Source organism: Rhinopithecus roxellana, chromosome 4 (genome assembly GCF_007565055.1).
Source record: "Rhinopithecus roxellana isolate Shanxi Qingling chromosome 4, ASM756505v1, whole genome shotgun sequence".
NCBI classification, from domain to species: Eukaryota; Metazoa; Chordata; class Mammalia; order Primates; family Cercopithecidae; genus Rhinopithecus; species Rhinopithecus roxellana.
Window position 1 is genome coordinate 71,035,282 of NC_044552.1, and position 21,562 is coordinate 71,056,843.

At 47.9% G+C, this 21,562-nt stretch overlaps 1 protein-coding gene across 2 annotated transcripts in view; it reads right to left on the reverse strand.

The window, feature by feature from the left end:
• EZR (ezrin) overlaps positions 1-21,562 on the reverse strand; it is a 57,392-nt gene that overhangs the window by 3,472 nt on the left and 32,358 nt on the right. Inside the window, exons 4-12 of one of the 2 annotated variants that reach the window (XM_030929458.1) lie at positions 18,103-18,198; positions 16,314-16,588; positions 15,650-15,733; positions 14,485-14,631; positions 7,384-7,480; positions 2,352-2,515; positions 1,859-1,989; positions 890-1,050; positions 430-522 (exon numbers count right to left, since the gene is read on the reverse strand). In XM_030929458.1, coding sequence (XP_030785318.1) covers positions 430-522; positions 890-1,050; positions 1,859-1,989; positions 2,352-2,515; positions 7,384-7,480; positions 14,485-14,631; positions 15,650-15,733; positions 16,314-16,588; positions 18,103-18,198 — 1,248 coding nt within the window. The remainder of the gene's footprint in view (positions 1-429; positions 523-889; positions 1,051-1,858; positions 1,990-2,351; positions 2,516-7,383; positions 7,481-14,484; positions 14,632-15,649; positions 15,734-16,313; positions 16,589-18,102; positions 18,199-21,562) is intronic. The other variant, XM_010381532.2, reaches the window with a different exon arrangement.

The following is a 21,562-nucleotide window of genomic DNA, read 5'->3' on the forward strand; positions in this document are numbered from 1 at the left end:
TCCAGCCTAGAGACTTCCAAGGACCTGGATCTTTTCATGGTGCCCGCTACATATACCAGCTGCAGGAGGTTGTGTTTTAGGCACTGCGACCCCATTGCAAGGGGCACATAATCAGATTTAAAACCAGTTCCTGACCGGAGGCTGTGAGATCAGCACTGAACAGTTTGGGGTAGAGGGAGCAAGGTTGTGAAAATCAATCAGAAGTCCTCCCTCTATGAATCCAGCAGCTGCACTGACTCATGTACAGTCAAACCCATCTCTTTGGGGATGTCTACTTCAATAACACAACTGGTATCAGCAGAGGATCGTGAGACATCCCAGAAGCTTCCAGTAGGACATGGCAGCCCATGGCCCAGACCTCTCCCCCAACCCACCCACCTGCAGAACGGCCCCACCGCAGGCCGTGCAGTTTCCCCCATGCAGACTCACCCTGTGCTGCCACTCTTCAACCTCATCCTCCTTGCGCCTCCGCGCCTCTTCCAGGAGGGCAATCTTGGCAGTGTATTCTGCAAGCTCCGCAGCCTGGGAAGGGAATGCCAAGCTAAAGTGACTTCTGATATCCTTTCAACAGAGTCCAGTTGTGAATGAGTGTTAATGTGTGTTGGTGAGCAGCCTCCACTGTGACATCTGAGTCCCCATCACCCCCACTCCATGGCCAGCAGAGTTCATCGTGCATCCTCCCTGCCATCTCTTCCTGGATGCCCACACCCACCTTCAACGGGTGACCCTGGCAACAGCCCGGCCCCTTCCCCCGCCAGCTGCTTCAGTCCCCAGCAGATCAGCTTACAGCTTCCAGTCATGACAATTATTACAAGGCAGGTGTCACATTTTCCATCCACAGAAGCAGCCTCTCTATAATTCAGCATCTTGAAACTCAGGCCATTCCTACCAGCTGCTCCTGGCTCTTTATCTGATCCACCGCCTGTCTCTCCAGCTCCTCCTTAGCGCGCAGCGCGGCCATGCGGTCAGCCTCTAGGCGCTCAGCCTCCTCCTGCGCCCGCTTCCTCTCCTCCTCCAGCTGCAGGGCCCTCTGAATCTGCTCCGAGAGCTCTGAGAACACACAAAGCCAGAGCCGTTCAAGCCCTTGGCCCACGAACCTAGGAGCCCTCGCCTTCCATTCACACCCCCAAAGCCACAGAGCCCTAGACCAAGTCACAGGTCAAGGGGATGTCTTCCAGTGACCCTGGAGGAAAGCACTTCACAGCTCATTCCTGTTGTTTCCATGACAACTTCCTCAGGATGGCTAGAAACCCATCCAACGTGGTGGGCCAGGCACCCTCTGGCATGCATGACTCAACCTTCTTGGCGTTAACTCTCCCCAGGTCAGCCGCCCGCTGTGCTGGTGGCCCACACTCCACTCAGAACACAAACACCCTTCCCATCTGTGCTAAGGGCTGCCAGTGAACATAGCATCTGTGGCACCTTATGTAATCAGCCCAGCTGCTGGGGTTGTCGACTGGAGCTGTGCTGGGGAATCTGGTTCTGAAGAAGCATTTGGGTTTTAGTCTAGAGGTCGAGGACAGTGCAGCATGGTCCTGTCACTCATAGGCTATGGGACTGTGGGAAGATCACTGTACCGCACCAAACCTTACTGTACTCATCGGGGAAACTGGGTGATTGAGCACTTACTGCAAAGGACTAGGGAAATTTTAAAATACAATGTCTTAGAACAATTAGCACCAAAGTTAATGAAGTACAGAATTGTTTTCCAAACGAAGTAACTATTTTATCATTTCGGTTGTGAGTCTGCGCCGTGGGACATGTTCTTGGTTTCCTTTCCGGTGGCTGGGTGGGTGTGGCCCCTGCCCCTGTGGAAATGCATGACCCAGTGTAGAGTGCCAGCCCCAGGGCGCCTGACCTCTCTCTGCCTTCTTGGTCTTCTCCTCGTAGTCCTGCAGCCGCAGCATCAGCTCCTCCTTCTCACGCATCATCTGCTCTTTCTCTCTCTCCACAGTTTCTCTCCTTTTCTTCTCTGTTTCCAGCTGTTGCCTGGTGCAGGGAAAAAGAGGCACAGGGAGATTTAGACTGGCAGGAAAGTGAGGGGTCAACACACTTCATGGGTATGTGCAGCTCCAGGATGGACTTGGCATCCTGAGGGCCACCCTGGCCTGCCGCCAGCCTGAGCTGCCTGAGGGAGCAGCCGCTCCAGGGCTGACACCAGACTCAGCACCACAGCAACCTCCCAGAGACAAAGGCCTCAAAGATCCCAGTGTGGCGACTGGGTTCCATTCCACCAGGCTCTCCCCATCAGCTCCGCGGTCACCTGACAGGCACTGGCTGCCACGGCAGGCAGGGCTGGCGGTAGCTGAGCTGGGAGAACACAGGCCCCCGCTCTGGCCTCCCATGCTCACCGCTCCAGCTGCTTCTGATGCTTCTCCTCCCGGGCCTGGGCCTTCATCTGCTGCACCTCGATGGTGTCGGGCTTCCTACGGCGCATGTACAGCTCGTGGTTGCCCATGCAGAGCTGTAGGATCCGCTTGTTAATTCTCAGGCGGGGGGCATAAAACACAAAGTCCTACAAAACAGAACAGGGCCACCTGGACTTAAGCTCCTTTGGTTTTCTTCTCCCAAACCATACTTCACAAAGGTCCGGAACTTTTCTAAAAGAACAAATGTAGCAGAACAGGGATGGCAGTGTCTCAGCACTGGAAATGTGCATTCTCCAGGACGGGTGGAGGAAGGGCACGTGCTGCGTGTGTGTGCGGTTACATGTGGGTATGTACATGCTGCATGCACACTGAAATCCCGCTGCACGTAAACTGCAAAGCTTTTCCAAGGTGAGAACTCTCAGCCCTGGGAAACCCTTCAAGTCTCAGAGCTGCCTGCTCTTCCAGGTAGCCACCTTTCATGATGTCCTCTCCAGCCTCACTGCTCCATCCCCAATGCTTGCCTGGATTGCCTCTGCTTCTATTTGAGCTTCCTCTGGCACAGCCTCCCCTCCCACACTGTTATTGCTATGCTGACCAGGTCACCACCCTGTCAATGCCAGCCTAGGAGCTCCAGGATGAGCTCCAGGGCCTGGGCCCAACACACACGGAGACCTTTTGACTCTGGGTCCAGCCTCCCATATGCTCTCAGTTCTCTCTCAACGCTGTCCAGCCCTGCTCCTGCACCCGCCACACCCGCTACAGATGCTCGCTGCAGTGGCACTGTTGCTTCACTCCAGTGACTCCCTTCAGCATCTCACTCCTATGAGGCCATCAGCTCCCGAGAGCAGGGGCCACATTCACTCATCTCTGTCTTCCCAAGGTCAATATTTGAGGTGCTCAGTACCTGCCAGACATCACCAGCTCGTGTGGCACCGACAGCCATGTGCAAGCTCCATGGCCTTGAGCACATCCCTTCACCAGGCTCAGGGCCTTCAACCATAAGGCAGGGATGCCAGTATATCAAGGGACTTCAGATATAGGACTCAATCCTCCCAGCAGTCCCGTTAGATGCTGGCATCCACGCCTTATCGCTGACGTTCAGGAGGGACTCGGAACAGCACCTGGCGCAGTAAGAGCTGGCTGACACACACAGCGGTCACTCCAATTGCTAGTGCCTTGCAAGACCGCAACCAGAGGAGCCTCATCGAAATCAAGGCAGAATCACAGCATTCAGGAAACTCATGACCATGACTGGAAACATTCGGGACACAGCTGACAATCTTAGCCCCAACTCCTCGCTACTGCTGTGATGAGCTTACAAGACAGAAGAATAGAAAATCCCAAGAAAAGTTATTTTCTCCCATGAAAAGTGACTTTGTCAGCTTCCTCTTAACCTCAGGGCCCCCAGCATCCAGCTTCTGACCATTTGGAACATGGACGGGGTGACTAAAACAAAGAAACAGCGCGATACATCCCACAGCAACTTCTGAGACCTAATGAGGAACTGGCTGAGCAGACTCATTGACATATCTGAGAAGAATCTATTTAGCTTCTCAGTCTTTTCATCTGTTCCAGAAATCCTGGGGTGAGAGGTGATGCCAAGCCCTGAGAGCCCATGAACTTCCTGGGTGGGGCTGTCTTTGGGGTTTCACACCCTTGTTGTTAAGTCATTGGGTTTTCCAGGGAGGAGTCTGTGGAGCTGGGAGCAACCTGCCTTTTTATTTCCCACTTATCCCTTATTACACAAGAGGAAACAATCCTGCATTACAGCTTCAGAGGACTCTACCAAATAGGCCCTGACTGACTCAGAACGCTGATTAGCACCAACTCCCCTTTATGGGGTTGTGGGGTGCAGGGGTAAGGCGGATCAATGAAAAACCTCAATGGTAACTTCAGGTTAACATAACAATGTCCCCCTCTCCCCCTTTCCCTGCAGAAGACAGGTCCTGCCAGCAACGGGAACCAGGAGAATTTGGGGAGTCCACTGCCAGTGGGTGAGGGAGGACAGTGCCTGGCAGGAAATCTCTCCCAGTGCCTTATGAAGGAAGCCGGTTTCTCAAGTTAAAACAAAGATTCATACTGAAAGGTTTCTAAATCCAAGTCCCTAACCTGATGCAGGATGCAGCTTCCTGATGCAGAACGACGACACGACAAGACCTGGAGCAGGGTTTTTAAACTGGCCGAGGACCAGCAAGGTAAAAATGCAAACTAGGCACAAGGAAAGTTCAAGAAAAATAAACCCAAGACCCTACAAATACAGGAGAGAAGGTTAAAGGGCCTCTTTTGAAGTCCCTAAGATGCTGGGAAACTCTCCCACAAGAGGCCAATCCCAAGGCTCATCTGGCCGCAGAGATGGCAGGAGGCAGCCGCGGGAGGCAGCAAGGCAGCGGGGCTCCTGGGAAGGCCACGTGGAGGAAGCGGTTGAGGAGTCAGAGCAGAAATGCTGCTTTCTCCAAATTTCAGCTGCCTGGAGGCCACAGAAACAAAAGGCCCTTTTGAAAGGGAAAAGGCAGCCGCCTCAGCCCCTCGTAAGGTCACCTGGGCAGGCCGTGTCAGCTGTCTACAAGGTCCCATCTAAAGAGCCAAAGCATGGCCCCAAACTGCTGTATGCACTTTGGCAGGGAAGAGAAGCTGGCTTTTAAAAAGGAGATGCCAATTGTTGGGAGAGAACTGGACAAAGACTCATTGTGAGTTGACAGCAGAAACCACATGGGGTGAGGGTGACCCCTGAAAGTCAACACGAGATAAGGAATCCCACCACCTCAAACTTTGGGGCTTCCTCTTCTTTTACATCAAGTTCGATGTTGAAAACTTGAACTTCTTCTGCCCAAAGTTTACAGACTGAAGCAGGGCAGTGACTCGAGCAGCCCTGGGGTGGTATGGGGGTGACAGAACTCCACCTCCTCAAACCAGCGCCCACTCAAGGCAGATGCTGCCGCCTCAGTGTGGCTCCTGCCCAACCTGCCAAAGGAATCTCACCCCCATCTTCTGATCTGGTTTAGTTTTTAATCACAGCTGTACTGTTAAAATTTACTACCAGGAAGTATCTCATCTGCCTTGTTTTTAACCCTTTCCTCCACTTAAATGTAGGCTTCACCAGGGCAGGAGCTTTGCCTTGCTCATGGCGCACACAGCCCTGGAAGAGTGCCTGGGACAGCGTGCCACCAGCGAATATTTCTTTTGCTTAAGAGATGGCTTCACATGAGGCTACTCTATAATAAAGGCACATGCACGAGATGTATCACAATGGCTTCTGCTCGGGGCTTATTATGAAATATTCTTCAGCTCTTCAAGAGATGAACTTGTATCAAACACACACGCACAAACATTCTGAAACAATCTAGTCCAGAGCTTCTGCTCTAGTCCGATTTTTAATACAAGTGTTCTGAAAAGGCAGTAGCATCACAAGAGTATGCAGCAGCCTACTGATGAGAGATTTCAGAATTTTCTTGCTCTTCTAAACCGCACCAATCTCACTACCCAAATGACATGAAGATGCTATGACCCTCCATTCATGGTGTTGCATATTAACATGAACTGCTGCCATGGAGCCTTAGAGTGCATTCAATACGCATTCAATTTTAAATAACTGTGTAACTACCCAGAGTAGCAGCCAAGAGTTTGCAAACAGCAGGAGACTTTTTTTTTTTTTTTTTTGGAGACGGAGTCTAGCTCTGTTGCCCAGGATTGAGTGCAGTGGCACGATCTCACCTCACTGCAACTTCCACTTCCTGGGTTCAAGCGATTCTCCTGCCTCAGCCTCCTGAGTAGCTGGGATTACAGGTGCCCACCACCACGCCCAGCTAATTTTTGTATTTTTAGTAGAGATGGGGGTTTCACTGTGTTGGCCAGGCTGGTCTCGAACTCCTGACCTCGTGATCCTGCCACCTCAGCCTCCCAAAGTGCTGGGATTATAGGCGTGAGCGACTGCGCCCAGCCAAGACATTTTTAACAAAGAAAAAAATACTTTCACAAAATTGTCAAGACCTGCAGATTTTAAATTATGCTAGACAAACCTGTATGGGGGGAGAAGTAACGGGACAATAACACCACATACTGTTCTAAGTGGATTTACCATTGCTAAGCAGTACCCAGTCCCAAAAGGGTTAACAGACAACCAAGGTATGGACCACAGCCCATGTTTGCCTCTCCAAGCTTAACACTGTAACTAAGGAACAAAAATTACATGAGAACACAAAGTCCTTTTCAATCTATAATCTTCGTAAAATTCAGAACAGGCTCTAAGGTGGATAACAGAATTTCTTCAGGTGGCAATTTTTTAGAGAACCAGATTTATGATTAGATAACAAAATCCTTACCCCTTCTACAATGCTACAGTTATGTGCATATGTCTCAAATGTTCTGAACTAACAAAAGCTTAAATGTCAGCAGAATAAATAAAACCAAAACAAATTTCCATAATGCACTGGTCTCTGCAGCTATTACAATCAATACTCTCAGATTTCAGGACATGAAGTGTCACCTTCTTACTATCTCCTCCCAAAATGACTTCCTGCTAGTGTCACCTGTGTGAGGACGCACACTTCTGACAACAGAAGTGGGTGAAGCCTAGACGAAACCTTGGGGACCAGCAATGCTTGGGTCCAAGTCTGACTGTCCCTATCTTGGGTAAGTTCCAGGACAGCTCTGAAAGGCAAATCTGGCCCTTGAGACTCACAGGTCCCACTGTTGGTCAGGTGCTGGGGAGAATCCCCACACCCAGGTGCTCCAGGAGACAGGCTGGCTCTCCACACCAAAAACAAAGCATTTTGGGAAATGCTTATCATTTGGCTAATGACTCAGAACTGCCCTTTTATTCATAAGGAAGATCATGTGAAAAGTTAAGCGGTCTCCACTGCAACAACTGCCTGGCCCACAGGATCTCTGGCCCTCAGTGTAACCACATAGGGAGTTTGGACTATCACCGGCTACTCATCACAGAGAGAAATCTGTTATCCTGACAAGTATAAGAATGAAAAACAGTAGCCCCTGAATAGAATCCTTTGGAACTTACAGGTGCCTTCTTGTCGATGGGTTTAATGACAAACTTTTTGTCATTGAAAGAGATGTTCCTGATTTCACTCCAAGGGAAGCCAATCTTTGGGGTTAACCTGAGGTTAAAAAGAGAAAGTGAATGGTTAGATGTATACGTATGTTCTTGGATTGGCTAAGAGATTCGCAAATCAATTATTATTATTTCAATTAAAATAATATGCCTCTTAACCCAGGAGGCATAATGTGTTATATGCTATTATCAAATGGTTCCCACCTGTCCTAGGTTAAGCCAAGTGGCTGGCTTTAAGGCATCTGCAACCTTAGTCTGTTCCCATTTCCTTTGGTTTTTCCTCAGTTTGGGGCACCTATGGTTACCCAGGCTGGTGATCTCGAGGTCAACTGCAATTCCTCCCCAGGCACCTTGACCCTCCCTCAGGTATCTTCTGCTGTTCATTCCCACATCACATCACCACACTCGCCTATCTCTCATCCTGCCAGAGCCCACTCTCAAGCACTGTGCTGGAGCAGCCCTACTTTCAGTTGGCCGATCTGATTAACTTACTCTCCTCATATGTCAACACATTTCTTAACTCAGCATCTAAGAGCTGTCAAATCCAGCCCCAAACTCCACGGTTCAGACCCACCTTTCAACACACAGTTCCCCGGGGCTGCCTCCCTTTCCCTTGAGGCCTCCCTTAACATGCAGGCTCTTCTGCTACATTCTGTTTGCTGAATGTTATTTAAGTTACTGATCATTTAGTTCTATGAAACCAACAGGGAGGGCCAAGATCCCATCATGTTCCTAGATGTCCCATACTCAACAGAGCTTGCCAAGAAAAATGGACAAAGGCCTTGCTATGCATTCTGCTCCTCTGGTTTTCATTCTAGTACGTGTTCTCCTGGCTGGACAGACATCTTCTAATGTCACTCTCCAACTTCCAGGACAGCTCTCAAACTAACGGCCCTAATGAAAGCCCCACAAGGCCAACGCTACTTAGCCAATGCAATGCCATGACTGGCCAGACTCTGGCTTTTATTAGCATTCCCAAGTTCATCATATGACTTCAAGACCATATTGCTCTGCTCACCTCACGCTTCCCACCCTATTCTTCCAACACATTTTACCAGGGAATTAACGATAAATCCTCAAAACCACCGTCCAATAATGCTGCCCTCCAAAACAGTCCTTTCCAACATCCCACAAAAACCTTCATTTTAGAAGTAGCAGGAAGGTCAAGCAATCTATGGCCTACCAACAGCTTCAATACTGACGAGCGATGCAAGTTTCATTATGACATCATCAACTAAATCAAGGCAGTGGGGTGGACTCTGGAGGCTGAGGGCAAACATGTAAGCCTGACAGCTGGCCCTTCTGGGGAACAGCATGGTCAGTCATGGTGTACCTGCAGGAATGATGGCAGGGCACTGACCAGACCATGGTTCTAAATGTCAAAGCTTTTGTATACATCCTTTCTTTCACAGTGCTATGCTCTAGAATCAGCAATCCCCATAAAAACACAACTGGCATTCAAACAAAACATGAAATGAGTTTGTTCTTTTATCTTCAAGATGTAATTTTCTTCACAGGTTTCAGAGCATTGAAGGGGAACTCCAGATACCACCTACTAGCCCTGCTACTGACTTCAGCCTATGTCCTCCTTACATTGAAAGCCTGTTGAGAGTGGCATCAGGTAGGCATGTGTTGCTTCTGGAGCACTTCCTCCCAAAACACAAGAGCAGCCTGCTGGCACCAACAGAGGAGCTAGGATCCAAGCTCCGGAGGCTCCGCCCACAGCACATAGCACTGTTAGCCAGCGTGCGGCATCCTGAAACTTCAAGGGGCTAGGATCCAGTCTCTATACAGGACTCTCAAAACAGGTTCTGACCTTAGAAAACTTAGGCCTCCAGCTCTCTAGTGTGTGTAGTAAGTTTGTCCTCTTAGGACTTTGAAACCTCAAAAACAATTCATAGCCACTCATAAGCATAATTGCAGTATCAAAATAAAAAGGTTAAACATGAAAATTATGACTCACTTTTGAGTTAAAGAACTTCTTTTAATTCTTGACCAAAGTTGGAAAATTAAAGCCCAAGGATTTCCTTTTTCCTACGAGATCACATATAGGACATGAACAGGGTCCACAGAGAAGAGGGCCACAGGGTTTGTAAGTGTCCTTGCTTAGGCCACACATTAAGAAAGCATGATTCTCCAACAACAGGGACCAGACAGAGGCCTCTGCAGAAATGGCTGATTCTAGGACTAGTACAGGGAACGCAAAGGATGAACTTGGTGCATCTTGAGGAGCCAGAGAGTAAGGAAGCCTGCAAAGAATGCAGGGCTCACACTTCAAGGTGCTCCTAAAGGCCAAATCTCAAACCACCTGAGCAAGAAGATACATACTCGTAGATCATAACCTGAAGACCGAAACACATATCCATGAGTCCATATTAATATAACTGAATAAATGGAGAAAGAAATTGGTTCCTTACAGAATTCCAATACATGTAAAAAGAAGTTTTTAAAAATCACAATTTCTCAAATACCACAGTAATCTCATCAATGGTAGCTAGAACTAGGATGTTCACATAGTTTAAAATTATCTCCCCCAAATATACCGAACAATTGTAAAGGGAAGGATAGTGATGTCACAGTGAAGAAACTTGGCAGACACCACCTTAACTAATAATCAAAATTAGCACCACCTAAGATAAGATATACTGACCACATGTGCCACCTTGAAAGAGGCCCTGGAAGGGCAAAACAGCACTTGCTTCTCACCAAAAATGTAAAACTCCAAATAATGAGAAAACACCAAACAATCCAAGTTGAAGGGCTTTCCAAAGTCAATGGCCAGTACTCTTCAAAGATATCAAGGTCATGACAAAAAAAAGACTACTATCCTACATCAAAGGAGATGGGGAGGTCTAACAACTCACTGTAGGTGTGGCTCCAGAGAGGGTCTCGGGGCAGAAATAGGACATCAGTGAGAAAACTGATTAAAATGAGAATAAGATCTAGAGATTATTAACATTAATTTTCTGATCTTGGCATTTGGACTACGGTTACATAAGCTGTTAATGTTTGAGGAAGCTAAGTGAAGGGCATATAGGAATTATTTATACTATTTTTAGAATCTTTTTAAAGTTTGAAATAATATATATTTTTTAAACTGAGATGGGGTCTTACTCTGTCACCCAGGCTGGAGTGCAGTGGCACTATCTTGGTTCACTGCAGCAGCCGCCTCCTGGGCTCAAGTGATCCTCCCACCTTAGCCTCCCAAGTAGCTAGGACCACAGGCATGCGCCACCACACCCAGCTAATGTTTTGTACTTTTGGTGGAGACGGGGTTTTGCCATGTTGCCCAGGCTGGTCTTGAACTCCTGACCTCAAGGGATCTGCCTGTTTTAGCCTCCCAAAGTGCTGGGATTACAGGTATGAGCCACCATGCCCAGCCTGAAATGACTTTAAAATGCAAGAATGGGCCAGGCACGGTGGCTTACCCCTGTAATCCCAGCATTTTGGGAAGCCAAGGTGGGCAGATCATTTGAAGTCAGGAGTTTGAGACCAGCCTGGCCAACACAGTGAAACCCCGTCTCTACTAAAAATACAAAAATCAGCCGGGCGTGGTGGCGCATGTCTGTAGTCCCAGCTACTCGGGAGGCTGAGGCAGGAGAACCGCTTGAACCCAGGAGGCAGAGGGTACAGTGAGCCGAGATTGTGCCACTGCACCTCCACCCTGGGTGGCACAGTGAGACTCCGTCTCAAAAATAAATAAATAAATAAATAAATAAATAAATAAATAAATAAATAAATAAATGCAAGAATGAATGATTTAAAAATTTCACTCAGCAAATGAACACTTAAGATTACATTTCATTGTATTTAAATTTTACATCAAAAGAACAAAACATAACCAACTTCTAGCATATCATATGCACTTTCATTTTGAGGAAGGATATGGATGCTTGCAATTTTCCTGGAAATGTGTTAGAGGGCCAGAGGGTGACAAGTGATGTGCAGATGGAAAGAGATGTGAGACAGCAAGTGAAGCCCTGAGTACCTATCTGCAAGGAATTTAAAACACACGTTCTGTGGCTCCTGTTCCAGTCTCCAAGCTCCCCGTGCGCCCTTTCCCTTTAAGAAGGGAGCCCTGGACCTAGTGCACTTCCAGAAACTCCCACCTACAGAAGTACTTCTATGATGAAATCTGACCAAAGAAGGATGAAGCTAAGGGGAAAAAAAGTGATTTTATAGGACTACAGATAGATCAGGTTCCTGTAGTTTTTGTTTTTGGTCTGAGAGTGTCAGGTTTCAAATTCTAACTCAGCTAAACTGAACTTTCTCTGTTCACAAGCTTATAATGCCAGTCAGGAGGGCGCTTACCTGTTTTTGTCCTCTTTATACTCCCACCTAGTCCAAGCTAAGGGTTTAAAGAAAGATGACAAATAGTCCTACATGCTCCCACTTAATGGTTATGTGTACAATGAAAAGGGGACCCCAAGAGACAGATTTCCAGCCAGACCCTATTTAGTACTAAACAGGTAAGTGTTTTAATAAAACAGAGACTTTACTTGCAGAGTACAAATCTCTTAGAGCTCAATTTCCATATTCAATAGGTTAGCTTTCTCACCTGAACAATGTTTCAGGCATATCTAATTCTCCTAGTTCCACCGACAGAGGTAACAGCGCAACAGCTGGCTGTTCTCAGCACTCCTCAGACTTCAGGACAGTCTCCTGCTTATGCTGCTACCACGTTGTCAATATTTGTTCAAAAGGGAAAGAATTTGGGCCTATTAATTGACTGAATATCTACATAAATGCTTTTTTTTTGTGAAGAGAGGGGTGTGCCTTCAGGAATGGGGAGAAGAGAGGCAGAAAGTGAGCCTGTCCAACACCCCAGTGTGCTCTGAGGGAAAAGAACCATCTGAGAGAGTTGCCAGGTTCACCGCTCAATGGTGGGGAAGGGGTAGCAGAGAGCTAGACCAGTACTAAATAGGGCACACAGCCACATTTTTACTTGGAAGAAATGGACACTTAACGTGGGCTGGGGCAGCTACAAGCTGACATCAGCAAGTTCCTGCTCATGGCTGTTTTCCTGCAGGTTGAAAAACCTGTTTGGACAGCCCTGGCCTAGCCACATTAGAAAATCTGGTCTTGTTCAAGAGATTTCAAAGGCAGAGGCAGTTTCCTACATACGTTCCCACGAGGACTTTGTGCACCTCTCCTTGGCATGACTATCTTAAGAGCTACGGCTTCAGCACTGGGGTCTCCCAGAAAGATGGTGTCCTGGTTCCAAGTTCCTGTATCTACCCACTTTCCCCACTTCTTTAAATTTTTTTTTGAGACACAGTCTCGCTCTGTCACCCAGGCTAGAGTGCAGTGGCACAATCTTGGCTTACTACAACCTCTGCCTCCCAGGCTCAAGTGATCGTCCCACCTCAGCCTCCTGAGTGACTGGGACCACAGGCATGCACCACCATAGCCAGCTGATTTTTTAAATTTGTGGTAGAGACGGGGTTTCGCCATGTTCCCCAGGCTGGTTGAGACTCTGAGCTCAAGGGATCCACCTGCCTCGGCCTCCCAGAGTACTGGAATTCCAGGTGTGAGCCGCTGTGCCTGGCTTTTTCCCGCTTCTTTACCAATGCTACATCCAGCACACTCAGAGAAGGAGCGAACCGAGAGTCCTCAATATCTCATTTCCAGGTTCTCTGAGGAGCTCCTGTCATTCTGACAGGTAAATCACATTGGATCGCGTAACTAACTCCATCCCTAATGGGCACCTTCCTTCCAGCAGACAGCGCCTGCCTCCCTCCCTGTGCAGTATCACCACGTGGGCCCTGGAAGTGAGAGGAGGTTGGGCACAGCTGGCATAGGTCCCTGACCCCCAAGTGAAATAGATCTGTGCCCTGGGTTCTGGCAGGAATCCACATGGTTGCGAATGGAGAGATGGACTCATGTGCAGGTCATTTGTGGAAAGCAGCACCACTCCCTTTGATAATTCCAGAGAGGATTTTTGGGGAACCTGAGATGTGGGGGAGCTGAGAATAGAAATACCTGAGAACAGGTGAGATGGGTGAGCCTCAAGTGGGAAATGGGGAGAGCCATCATTTCAAGGAACAACATGAGGCTAGGAAGGAAACCAGGTACATCCAGGAACTCTGGGCCACTCTGCTCCTTACGTGGAAAGCAGGAACCCAGGCCAAAAGGCAGGGCTTGGCAAAAAGACCCCAGGAGCATTCTTGCCCTGGCACCTTCTCTGCCAGGTCCCTGAAGCTGGAGGCCATCAGAGGGTTTGTTTAGGGGAGCCCTGCAGAGCAATCAGGCTGACTGTAGACAATCGGGGCAGAGACAGTTGTCAGAAGGCAGTCAGGAGCCTCTCCCTTCTCTTTCCAGAGGTAGTTTCCTTCTGCCTCTTAAATTCAGGTATCTTCTGATCAGATCAATGTAGAATCTAGGCTTATGCTGATGTCGTGGACTCACCATGGGAAACCTACCCTCACGAACTAGGATGACTTTCCCTGTCAAATGCCCTGTATCTGAAAGCAGGACTGTCTGTCCCTGTGGAGAGGCCTGGCTCTGCCGCACTACCCAGCTTGCTTACAGGCCCTCACTCAACAAACAACATAACTAAATGTGAGGTAATTCAGGTATCTCCTGCAGACTCCCAGCATTTAGCTAAAGAGTCTACACATACAAGCTATTGTTTACAGCTCTTCAAGTCTCTCATCACACCATCAACATTCTTGGTTGGATTAGCACAAACCTGGAGCCAGGAGTCAGCACTGGCTGGGCTGCCTGTGAAGTAGCTATGAATGGATGTGCTGGTACCTGCAGGTAGCTGAGGTGGAACCTTAGAGGCAGGAGGAGGAGAGGCAGCCTCTGCTCTATTCTGCCATCCTCTCCCAGGTCTGAGCCCACTATTGGCCCTGCCCACCATGAGAGAGGATAACCCACACACCTCTGAGCGGGCCACAGCAGTCCAAAAGCCCGTAAAAGATTCCTACTTGGGGATAGTAAGTTGCTAAATAAAAACTTCAAAAATAACCCACAAATTTGCCATTTTGCCACTGTTTCCAGGCCCACCACCCCACCTGCTGAAGATAACTGTGAACTTCAACTCACTTATCATCTTTCTCATAAATATTCAGTCCAAGGGCATCAACTCCAAGCCAAAGTTCTGTTCCTTTCTTGTTTTTTATCTCGAAATAGTTGATTCCATACATTTCCAGGTCCTGAGCAATCTTCAGGTATTCCAACATAGCATTATCTCTAATTGGGGAGAGTGAAACAGGCAGAGTCATTGGCAGCACTCAATATCCAGAACACTAAAACCTTTCCAGTATTTTTAAATTAAGGCGCCTTGTGTAGGATGGGCTCAACGCTGTGTGCTGCGTGCAGACAGGCAGGGGCCAGGCAGCAGACTGGTGAGGAGGGGACCCAGGCAGCCCCGAAGCTATGCCTGGGGTGGGTTCCGTGCTGCCCTGCAGCCACACCACCAAACCCCAAACTTTCAGGAAGAACTGATTCACATTGGCTTCTCTGACAGGTTTTTAAGTTTTATCACTCGGCACAATCCTCCTTTTTCTCTTGCCCACACATATGTCTTCTGGGACTCCCACAACCCTCCCTCATGGGCTTCGAGTTGTTTTTCTTCCACAAAGGATGCTTGGGCCAGACAGGAAACCCTGAAGCACAAAATCTGAGGCTCAAACCTCAAACAAACTTCAGAGGCTGAAATAACGCAGAGTCACAAGACTAGGCCAGAGACAAGGCTCTAGGACAAGAACACCCAGAATCTGGTGGTCTGGCTATGTCTTACATTAACAGCCCCACGTCCAGGCTCTCAGACATCAGGATTTCTCACTTGGGATCCTTTTTCATTTATATACACTTTGTAAGACAAATACCTTCATACAATGAGCAAACTAGCGCCTCTTTGACAGAAGAAAAATAACGTCAATTTGTAGGTGAACAATGCCCTACTGACTAAAATGAAGTTTAGACATAACGCTTTCTACAAAGGGAGGGCGTAAGCTTTTAGAACCTGAAGGCTTGAGCTAAACTGTTTCTTTCCCCAGGCAAGACACCTGTTTTTTTTTTTTTTTTTTTTTTTTTTTTTTAAAAAAAAAACTTCTTCCCCAAGGAAACGCCACTTTCAGCTTGGTTCCCTCAAGGTCTTCACAAGGCCTGACAAAGAGCCCTTTAAAGCACTAAGTAGAGTCACAGGAAAAGACACACTGGAGCGCACGGAGATGGCCAGATCCCAACAGCAGGGCGCAGCACTCACTTGAGCATCCCGCGGTGTTCCGCATGCCACACCTGGATCCGGTCCTCCCACTGGTCCCTGGTAAGTTTGTGCTGGTCCATGACTCTGGAATGCAAAAGGAAACAGCACTGTCATCCTTAAGGGCTGTGACAGGCGAGGAAGGAGAGGACCACTTACCACCCACACTCAAACCCTTACTTTCCATTCAAATCAATCAATCCCAAAGGGCTTTGGTTTCTATTTCCTGATGTGTAGCATTTCTATTCATGATGATTAATCTGGAAGACTAAGCATTTTGAACAATAACTCAGGCTGGAAAAACTAAGAAGGTATTTTAAGTGGCCTCTTCTTCCAAATGGGGTAATTTTTGTGACCATTAGTAAATAAAAACAGATTGCACAGGGGCCAACCTATCATAACCCAGGAGGAGCTAAGCAGTCAGGTCGAGAATTTTGCTATGTTGCTGTGTTCTCACAGGACACGGCTGCACTTTAGTTTCCATGAAGATTGGCAGCTCGCCTTCCCTGGCTATGTTTCAGGTCGCTGGTCAGTGCCTTAATGACTAGAGTCTCAGCATGAAGGAGCACTTGACACTGGCAAAGTCCCTGTGTTTCTAACGTAATCGCTTCTCCCTGCCGAGGATGGCATGACTGCTCCTGCCCAGGCCAGGTCACCCTGTGCTCACCTTTGAGGGATCAACCTCTCAGAGCTGAGGTACCCAGATTTGTGCACTTCTTTGTTGTAGTCCCCAAACTTGGCCTGCACAGCGTAGGACCCCAAGAGTACGGCAGTCTCTGGGGGGCAGTAGATCTCGTCGCTAAGGATTCCCTCCTTCACTTGGAGGAAGAAAAGTTTCTGGGTGATGTCCTGGATGAGCTCCTCAGCCACATCTTCAGGGAAGAACTTGGCCCGGAACTTGAACTGGAGAGGATTCTCCTTCCTGACCTCCTGGGCAGACACCTGGACAAAGCAAGCCACACTCTCGACACAAATCTGGAAGACGAAGGCCCACTGTCCCCAACACAGGCTTCTAACCAAGACTCAATGGGGCCCTCAGGCCAGTTTTCAGGAGACAATGTCTATTCTTAATCTTTTTAGCATTCCAGACAAAAAAAGGTTAGTCAAAATGCCAGATATGGTGGCTCATGCCTATAATCCCAGTGCTTTGGGAGGCCAAGGCAGGAAGATGACTTGAGCCCAGGAGTTTGAGACCAGCCTGGGCAACGTAGAAGAGATCCCATCTCTACAACATTTCTTTAAAAAAGTTAGCTGGGGATGGTGGTGCATGCTTATAGTCCCAGTTACTCAAGAAGCTGAGCAGAAGGAACCCTGGAGCTCAGGAGTTCGAGACTGCAGTGAGCTATGATGGCGCCACTGCACTCCAGCCTGGGTGACAGAGCAAGACTCTGTCTCTTCTTAAAAAACAACGAACTAACAAAAACCAAAAAAAAAAAGGCCGGGCGCAGTGGCTCATGCCTATAATCCCAGCACTCTGGGAGGCTGAAGTGGGCGGACCACGAGGTCAGGAGTTCGAGACCAGCCTGACCAACATGGTGAAACCCCATCTCTACTAAAAATACAAAAAATTAGCTGGGCATGGTGGCATGTAGCTGTAGTCCCAGCTACTTGGGAGGCTGAGGCAGAAGAATCACTTGAACCCAGGAGGTGGAGGTTGTAGTGAGCCAAGATCGCGCCACTGCACTCCAGCCTGGGCGACAGAGCAAGACTCCATCTCAAAACAACAACAACAAAAAACAAACAAGTACCTATCACACTCTTGCACTCAGCTGGAAATCAAAGCTACTGCCTCACTAAGCCCCAGTCCTCATGGGATGATGCTATCAATCCTAGAGAACTCAAATTTGGAAATGACCCCCACAGTGACCTGGAATCTGGTCACATGCCAATAGGGCCCTGGACCCCAAAGCTTACTCTTAAGAATTCCTCCTGCTCCTCCACTCTTCCCCACCTCCCATCATCTGTCTAACTTGTTGCTGTGACTTGGGAGGACAGTGGGGGTTTCAAAAAAAAGGATAATTTTCAAAGAGTTTGAAGAAAAATTGTTTATCTTACTACCTTTCTTTATGGTTGGTTAATGGAATTATCCAATCTTTAAAGTTGGAAGATAATCTGTCACAGGTTCACACAAAGCAATAACAGGTTCTTACGAAATAGTGGATGATTCACAGTTTATAAGATTAACAATCTCATTCAAAAAAACTAAGGTCAACTAAAAGCTTTGCAATTAACCACCATATGCTCCGATGAGTGAGCTGTATGGAGAAATGCCAGGATCTGATTTCCAATCGATATCCCCATTTACTGGAAACTTGCAACCATTTTTGTCTGTAAAAACTTTTACACAAACAAAAAGGAACAGAAAACAAGAGACAGGGTGAGTTGCTCCCGTTTCCTTATCAACAAAGCAGACCAACACTCAATCCACAGTCTGTAAATAGTTAACCCTGACTTACCTTCTTATCCAGCTTCAGCCAGGTAGGAAATCCTTTATTATCCACATACTGGAGGCCAAAGTACCACACTTCCCGGAGGCCGATAGTCTTTACCACCTGCATGAGAAAGAGAGACCCAACAGTCATGAGAAACTCACTCAAAAGGGCAACAGCTTTTGGCTGTCATTCATCACATGGTCTAGCAGAGTCCCCAGGAAACCAGGACATCTGCTCAGTCCAACCACTGGGCAACACCTTTTTAGCACTCTCTCAAATAACTTGTTACTAACAGAGGCTATTATCTCAAAGCCATGAACAACTTATTTTTAATACAAATTTGAGCAGATTCAGGGTTCTACCTTCAAATCTTAGAAAACCTCACTCCTACTCCTTTCTACTCCAGGATGCTCTTCTGCATGAAATTCAGCAGGTATGGCCAGCACACACGGAACCATGGGAGCCCACAGGCCCCCAGGGAACAGTGCGGTGGGTGCATCGCTGCCCATCAGGTGTGCTCATGTGGAAGACTAAAGTATCCAGCACCACACTTGGGCCTCCTCTGGCTGCCTGCCTCTGCTTCTCAGCCAGCTGGCCCAGGGGTCTGACTTACTAGGAACAGGGACAAAGAAGTCCTAGGAAACGTAGGAAATCAGGCAGTGGCAGATTTCTGGGACAGAAGGGTGTCAATGCACAGGGGTGTCCAGAGGAACCTGCATCTTATAGGCCTCCAGAAACGGGACATTCTGATGTAGCAAAGGTAGAATCCTGACCCTAGGTCACAGCAAGGATTTCACATTTTCAAGTCTCTGTTGTGCATCACAGAGGAGTCCTGAGCTGCTTATTCTCATGAGTGTCTTAGAAACAGAAAAGCAGTGATAGTCGAACTTGCCGTGGACACTTGTTGAACATCACCTAAACCGAGTCTCAGACAAGTTTGACTATTTACATATATATAGATGTGTAATTTAAAATCCCATGATATATAATGTTAAACTTTTTAAAAAAATGCTACCATCCTTCAAATACATGGTTTCTATCATATTTAATGCCAAAGAGGGTTGAATACATTAGAAATGACAACTCAGGTATACAGAACATTTGCTTAAAGTAAATCCTAAAATTCCAAATTAACTCCTGCTCTGGGCCTGTTTCTTCATCTGAAGGGTGCAGGGAGGCCAGTCGCTCCCCAAAGCCCTAAGAGTCTGTTTATTAAACGCCCAGGACTGACCTGTTCTTCCCCTCTTCCCACTCACCCAAAGGGGATGGGGGCAGGCTGTAACCAAGCTTCTTCATCATGGAATGATAGAGAAAACATTTAGACTTTTTATGCAGTGCTTTGCTCCCAAGTCTTTTGCAAAATCTATGTTTTTTGTTTTTGTGGTAGCAAAGCACAGAGAAAACTGAATTCAAAGACCAGGTTTCTGTATACAGTCTTGCTAATGTCTTGTTCCTCACAAGCCTCCATCTTGTCACCTGATATGAAACCTGCCTGGCCTTCCTCTCTGGGTTGTTTCAAAGTTGCACAAGAGGTCGGGCTCAGTGGCTCACGTCTGTAATCCCAGCACTTTGGGAGGCTGAGGCGGGAGGAACACAAGGTCAGGGGTTTGAAACCAGCCTGACCAACATGGTGAAACCTTGTCTGTACTAAAAATAGCCAGGCATGGTGGCACGAGCCTGTAATCCCAGCTACTCAGGAGGCTGAGGCAGGAGATTCGCTTGAACCCAGGAGGCAGAGGTGGCAGTGAACCGAGATTGCGCCACTGCACTCCATCCTGGGCAACTGAGACTCCATCTCAAAAAAAAAAAAAAAAAAAAAAAAAAGTTACACAAGAAAACCCCATATGCCTAAGAAATTGCTTGCTCTCTGATGCCATCCTTCACTTCATCCACCCAACTGCAGCCTCAACCTGCACATCTGAACCAGTTAGAAATAATCTCTTGTCCACTTGACTTCCACTTGACATAACTGTCAGGCTCTCACGGATTTTCAGGGTCACAGCTCAGGACCCTCTTCTGCATCTGCTATGCTGTGGCCATCCCCCTTCCACAGGGCAAATCACAGAACCTGTGGCCATACCATGCAGTCCAAATGAGAGCCTCTCTCTCTCTCAGTGAGGCCTGTCCCTGGCTGCCCTAACCTGCGCACACCTTCCTAGCAGGAATTTTCTATCAATGTCCAGGATAACTATGCTCAGAGTGTGCTTCAGAATCCTACTGCTCACACAATGCATTCCCCAAAGGGACACGTTAGAATTAAACAATCTTCCTCTCTTCAGTCCGCTCTAAAAATCAATCCATAGGTCATCCCTACAAGGAAAAAGCCAGCATTCCTAGAAAAACACCCCTCGCCATTCCCTTCATTGGTGAATCCTGACACACCATGGGTGGAGAGTCTCTACATTTGTGTCTACTCCCTAACTCTGCCTCAGAGGTGTTTGGTTTTGTTTGTTTTGGTTTGGTTTGTGAGCCAGGGTCTTAAACTGTTGCCGACGCTGGAGTACAGGTGGTACGATCTTGGCTCAATGCAGCCTCAACCTTCTGGGCTCAAGCGATTCTCCGACCTCAGCCACCTGAGTAGCTGAGTCTACAGGCATGTGCCACAACGCCTGGCTAATTTTTAAATTTTTTGTAGATATAGGTTTTTGCCATGTTGCTCAGGCTGGTAGCCTACAGGAGACTGGGCTCAAGCAATCCTCCTGCCTCAACCTTCCAAAGTGCTGGGCTCAGTGGTGTTTTAAATGGCAGATTTTTAGGAAGGAAAAGATGGGAGATGTCTATTTAACTCAATCTCAAGCAACAGTTGGAGCAGCTCCTCCCCACTCAGGAGCTTCTGGCATGGGGGGGCCAGCTTATCAAGACACCTGGGCTGCAGTCCAGCCCTGGCTCTGTCCCTCAATGTGGCAGCTGGCCCCGGATGTTCTCCATCACACTGAAGCCTTGGACTAGGACCCAGGAGTAAAGCAGAAGTACTCCAGGGCTTGACGCTGGCGTGCAGGGGGCGCTGCAGGCAAGAGCTGAGTAACAAAGGGGTATTGGGGGAGGAGAGCTGATTACCTCCAATCTCTTTCAAGCTACTCCCTTCAAGACCTTATTTTCAGTGACATCCAGGTCCAGGAATGAGCTTTCCATCAGAAACTTCTCCATAACTATGACCTAGTTTTTCCACTTATCCTAGGGCTTCCAACCCTGCTTTAAAGTTTTTGCTTGAGAAGGTCTCATTTATAGGTAAGAACTCAGGCGCCAGGAGGCTAACCAAGGGACACACTGGCAGAACCAACACCAGAAGCCAGGGCCCTACGCAAGTGTGCTGTACAGGGTTCAGCTGGCAGCACTCAACTTACTTCAGGATTCTTTCAGGAGAAACCTTTAAATTTTTACCCCAAGTCCAGCCTCACCCAGAGTAGTAAATATCTTTATCCCTACCAGGTGAGGCAGACCCAGGAAATGACCTCAAAATAACAGTGGAAGCTGTCATGATGAT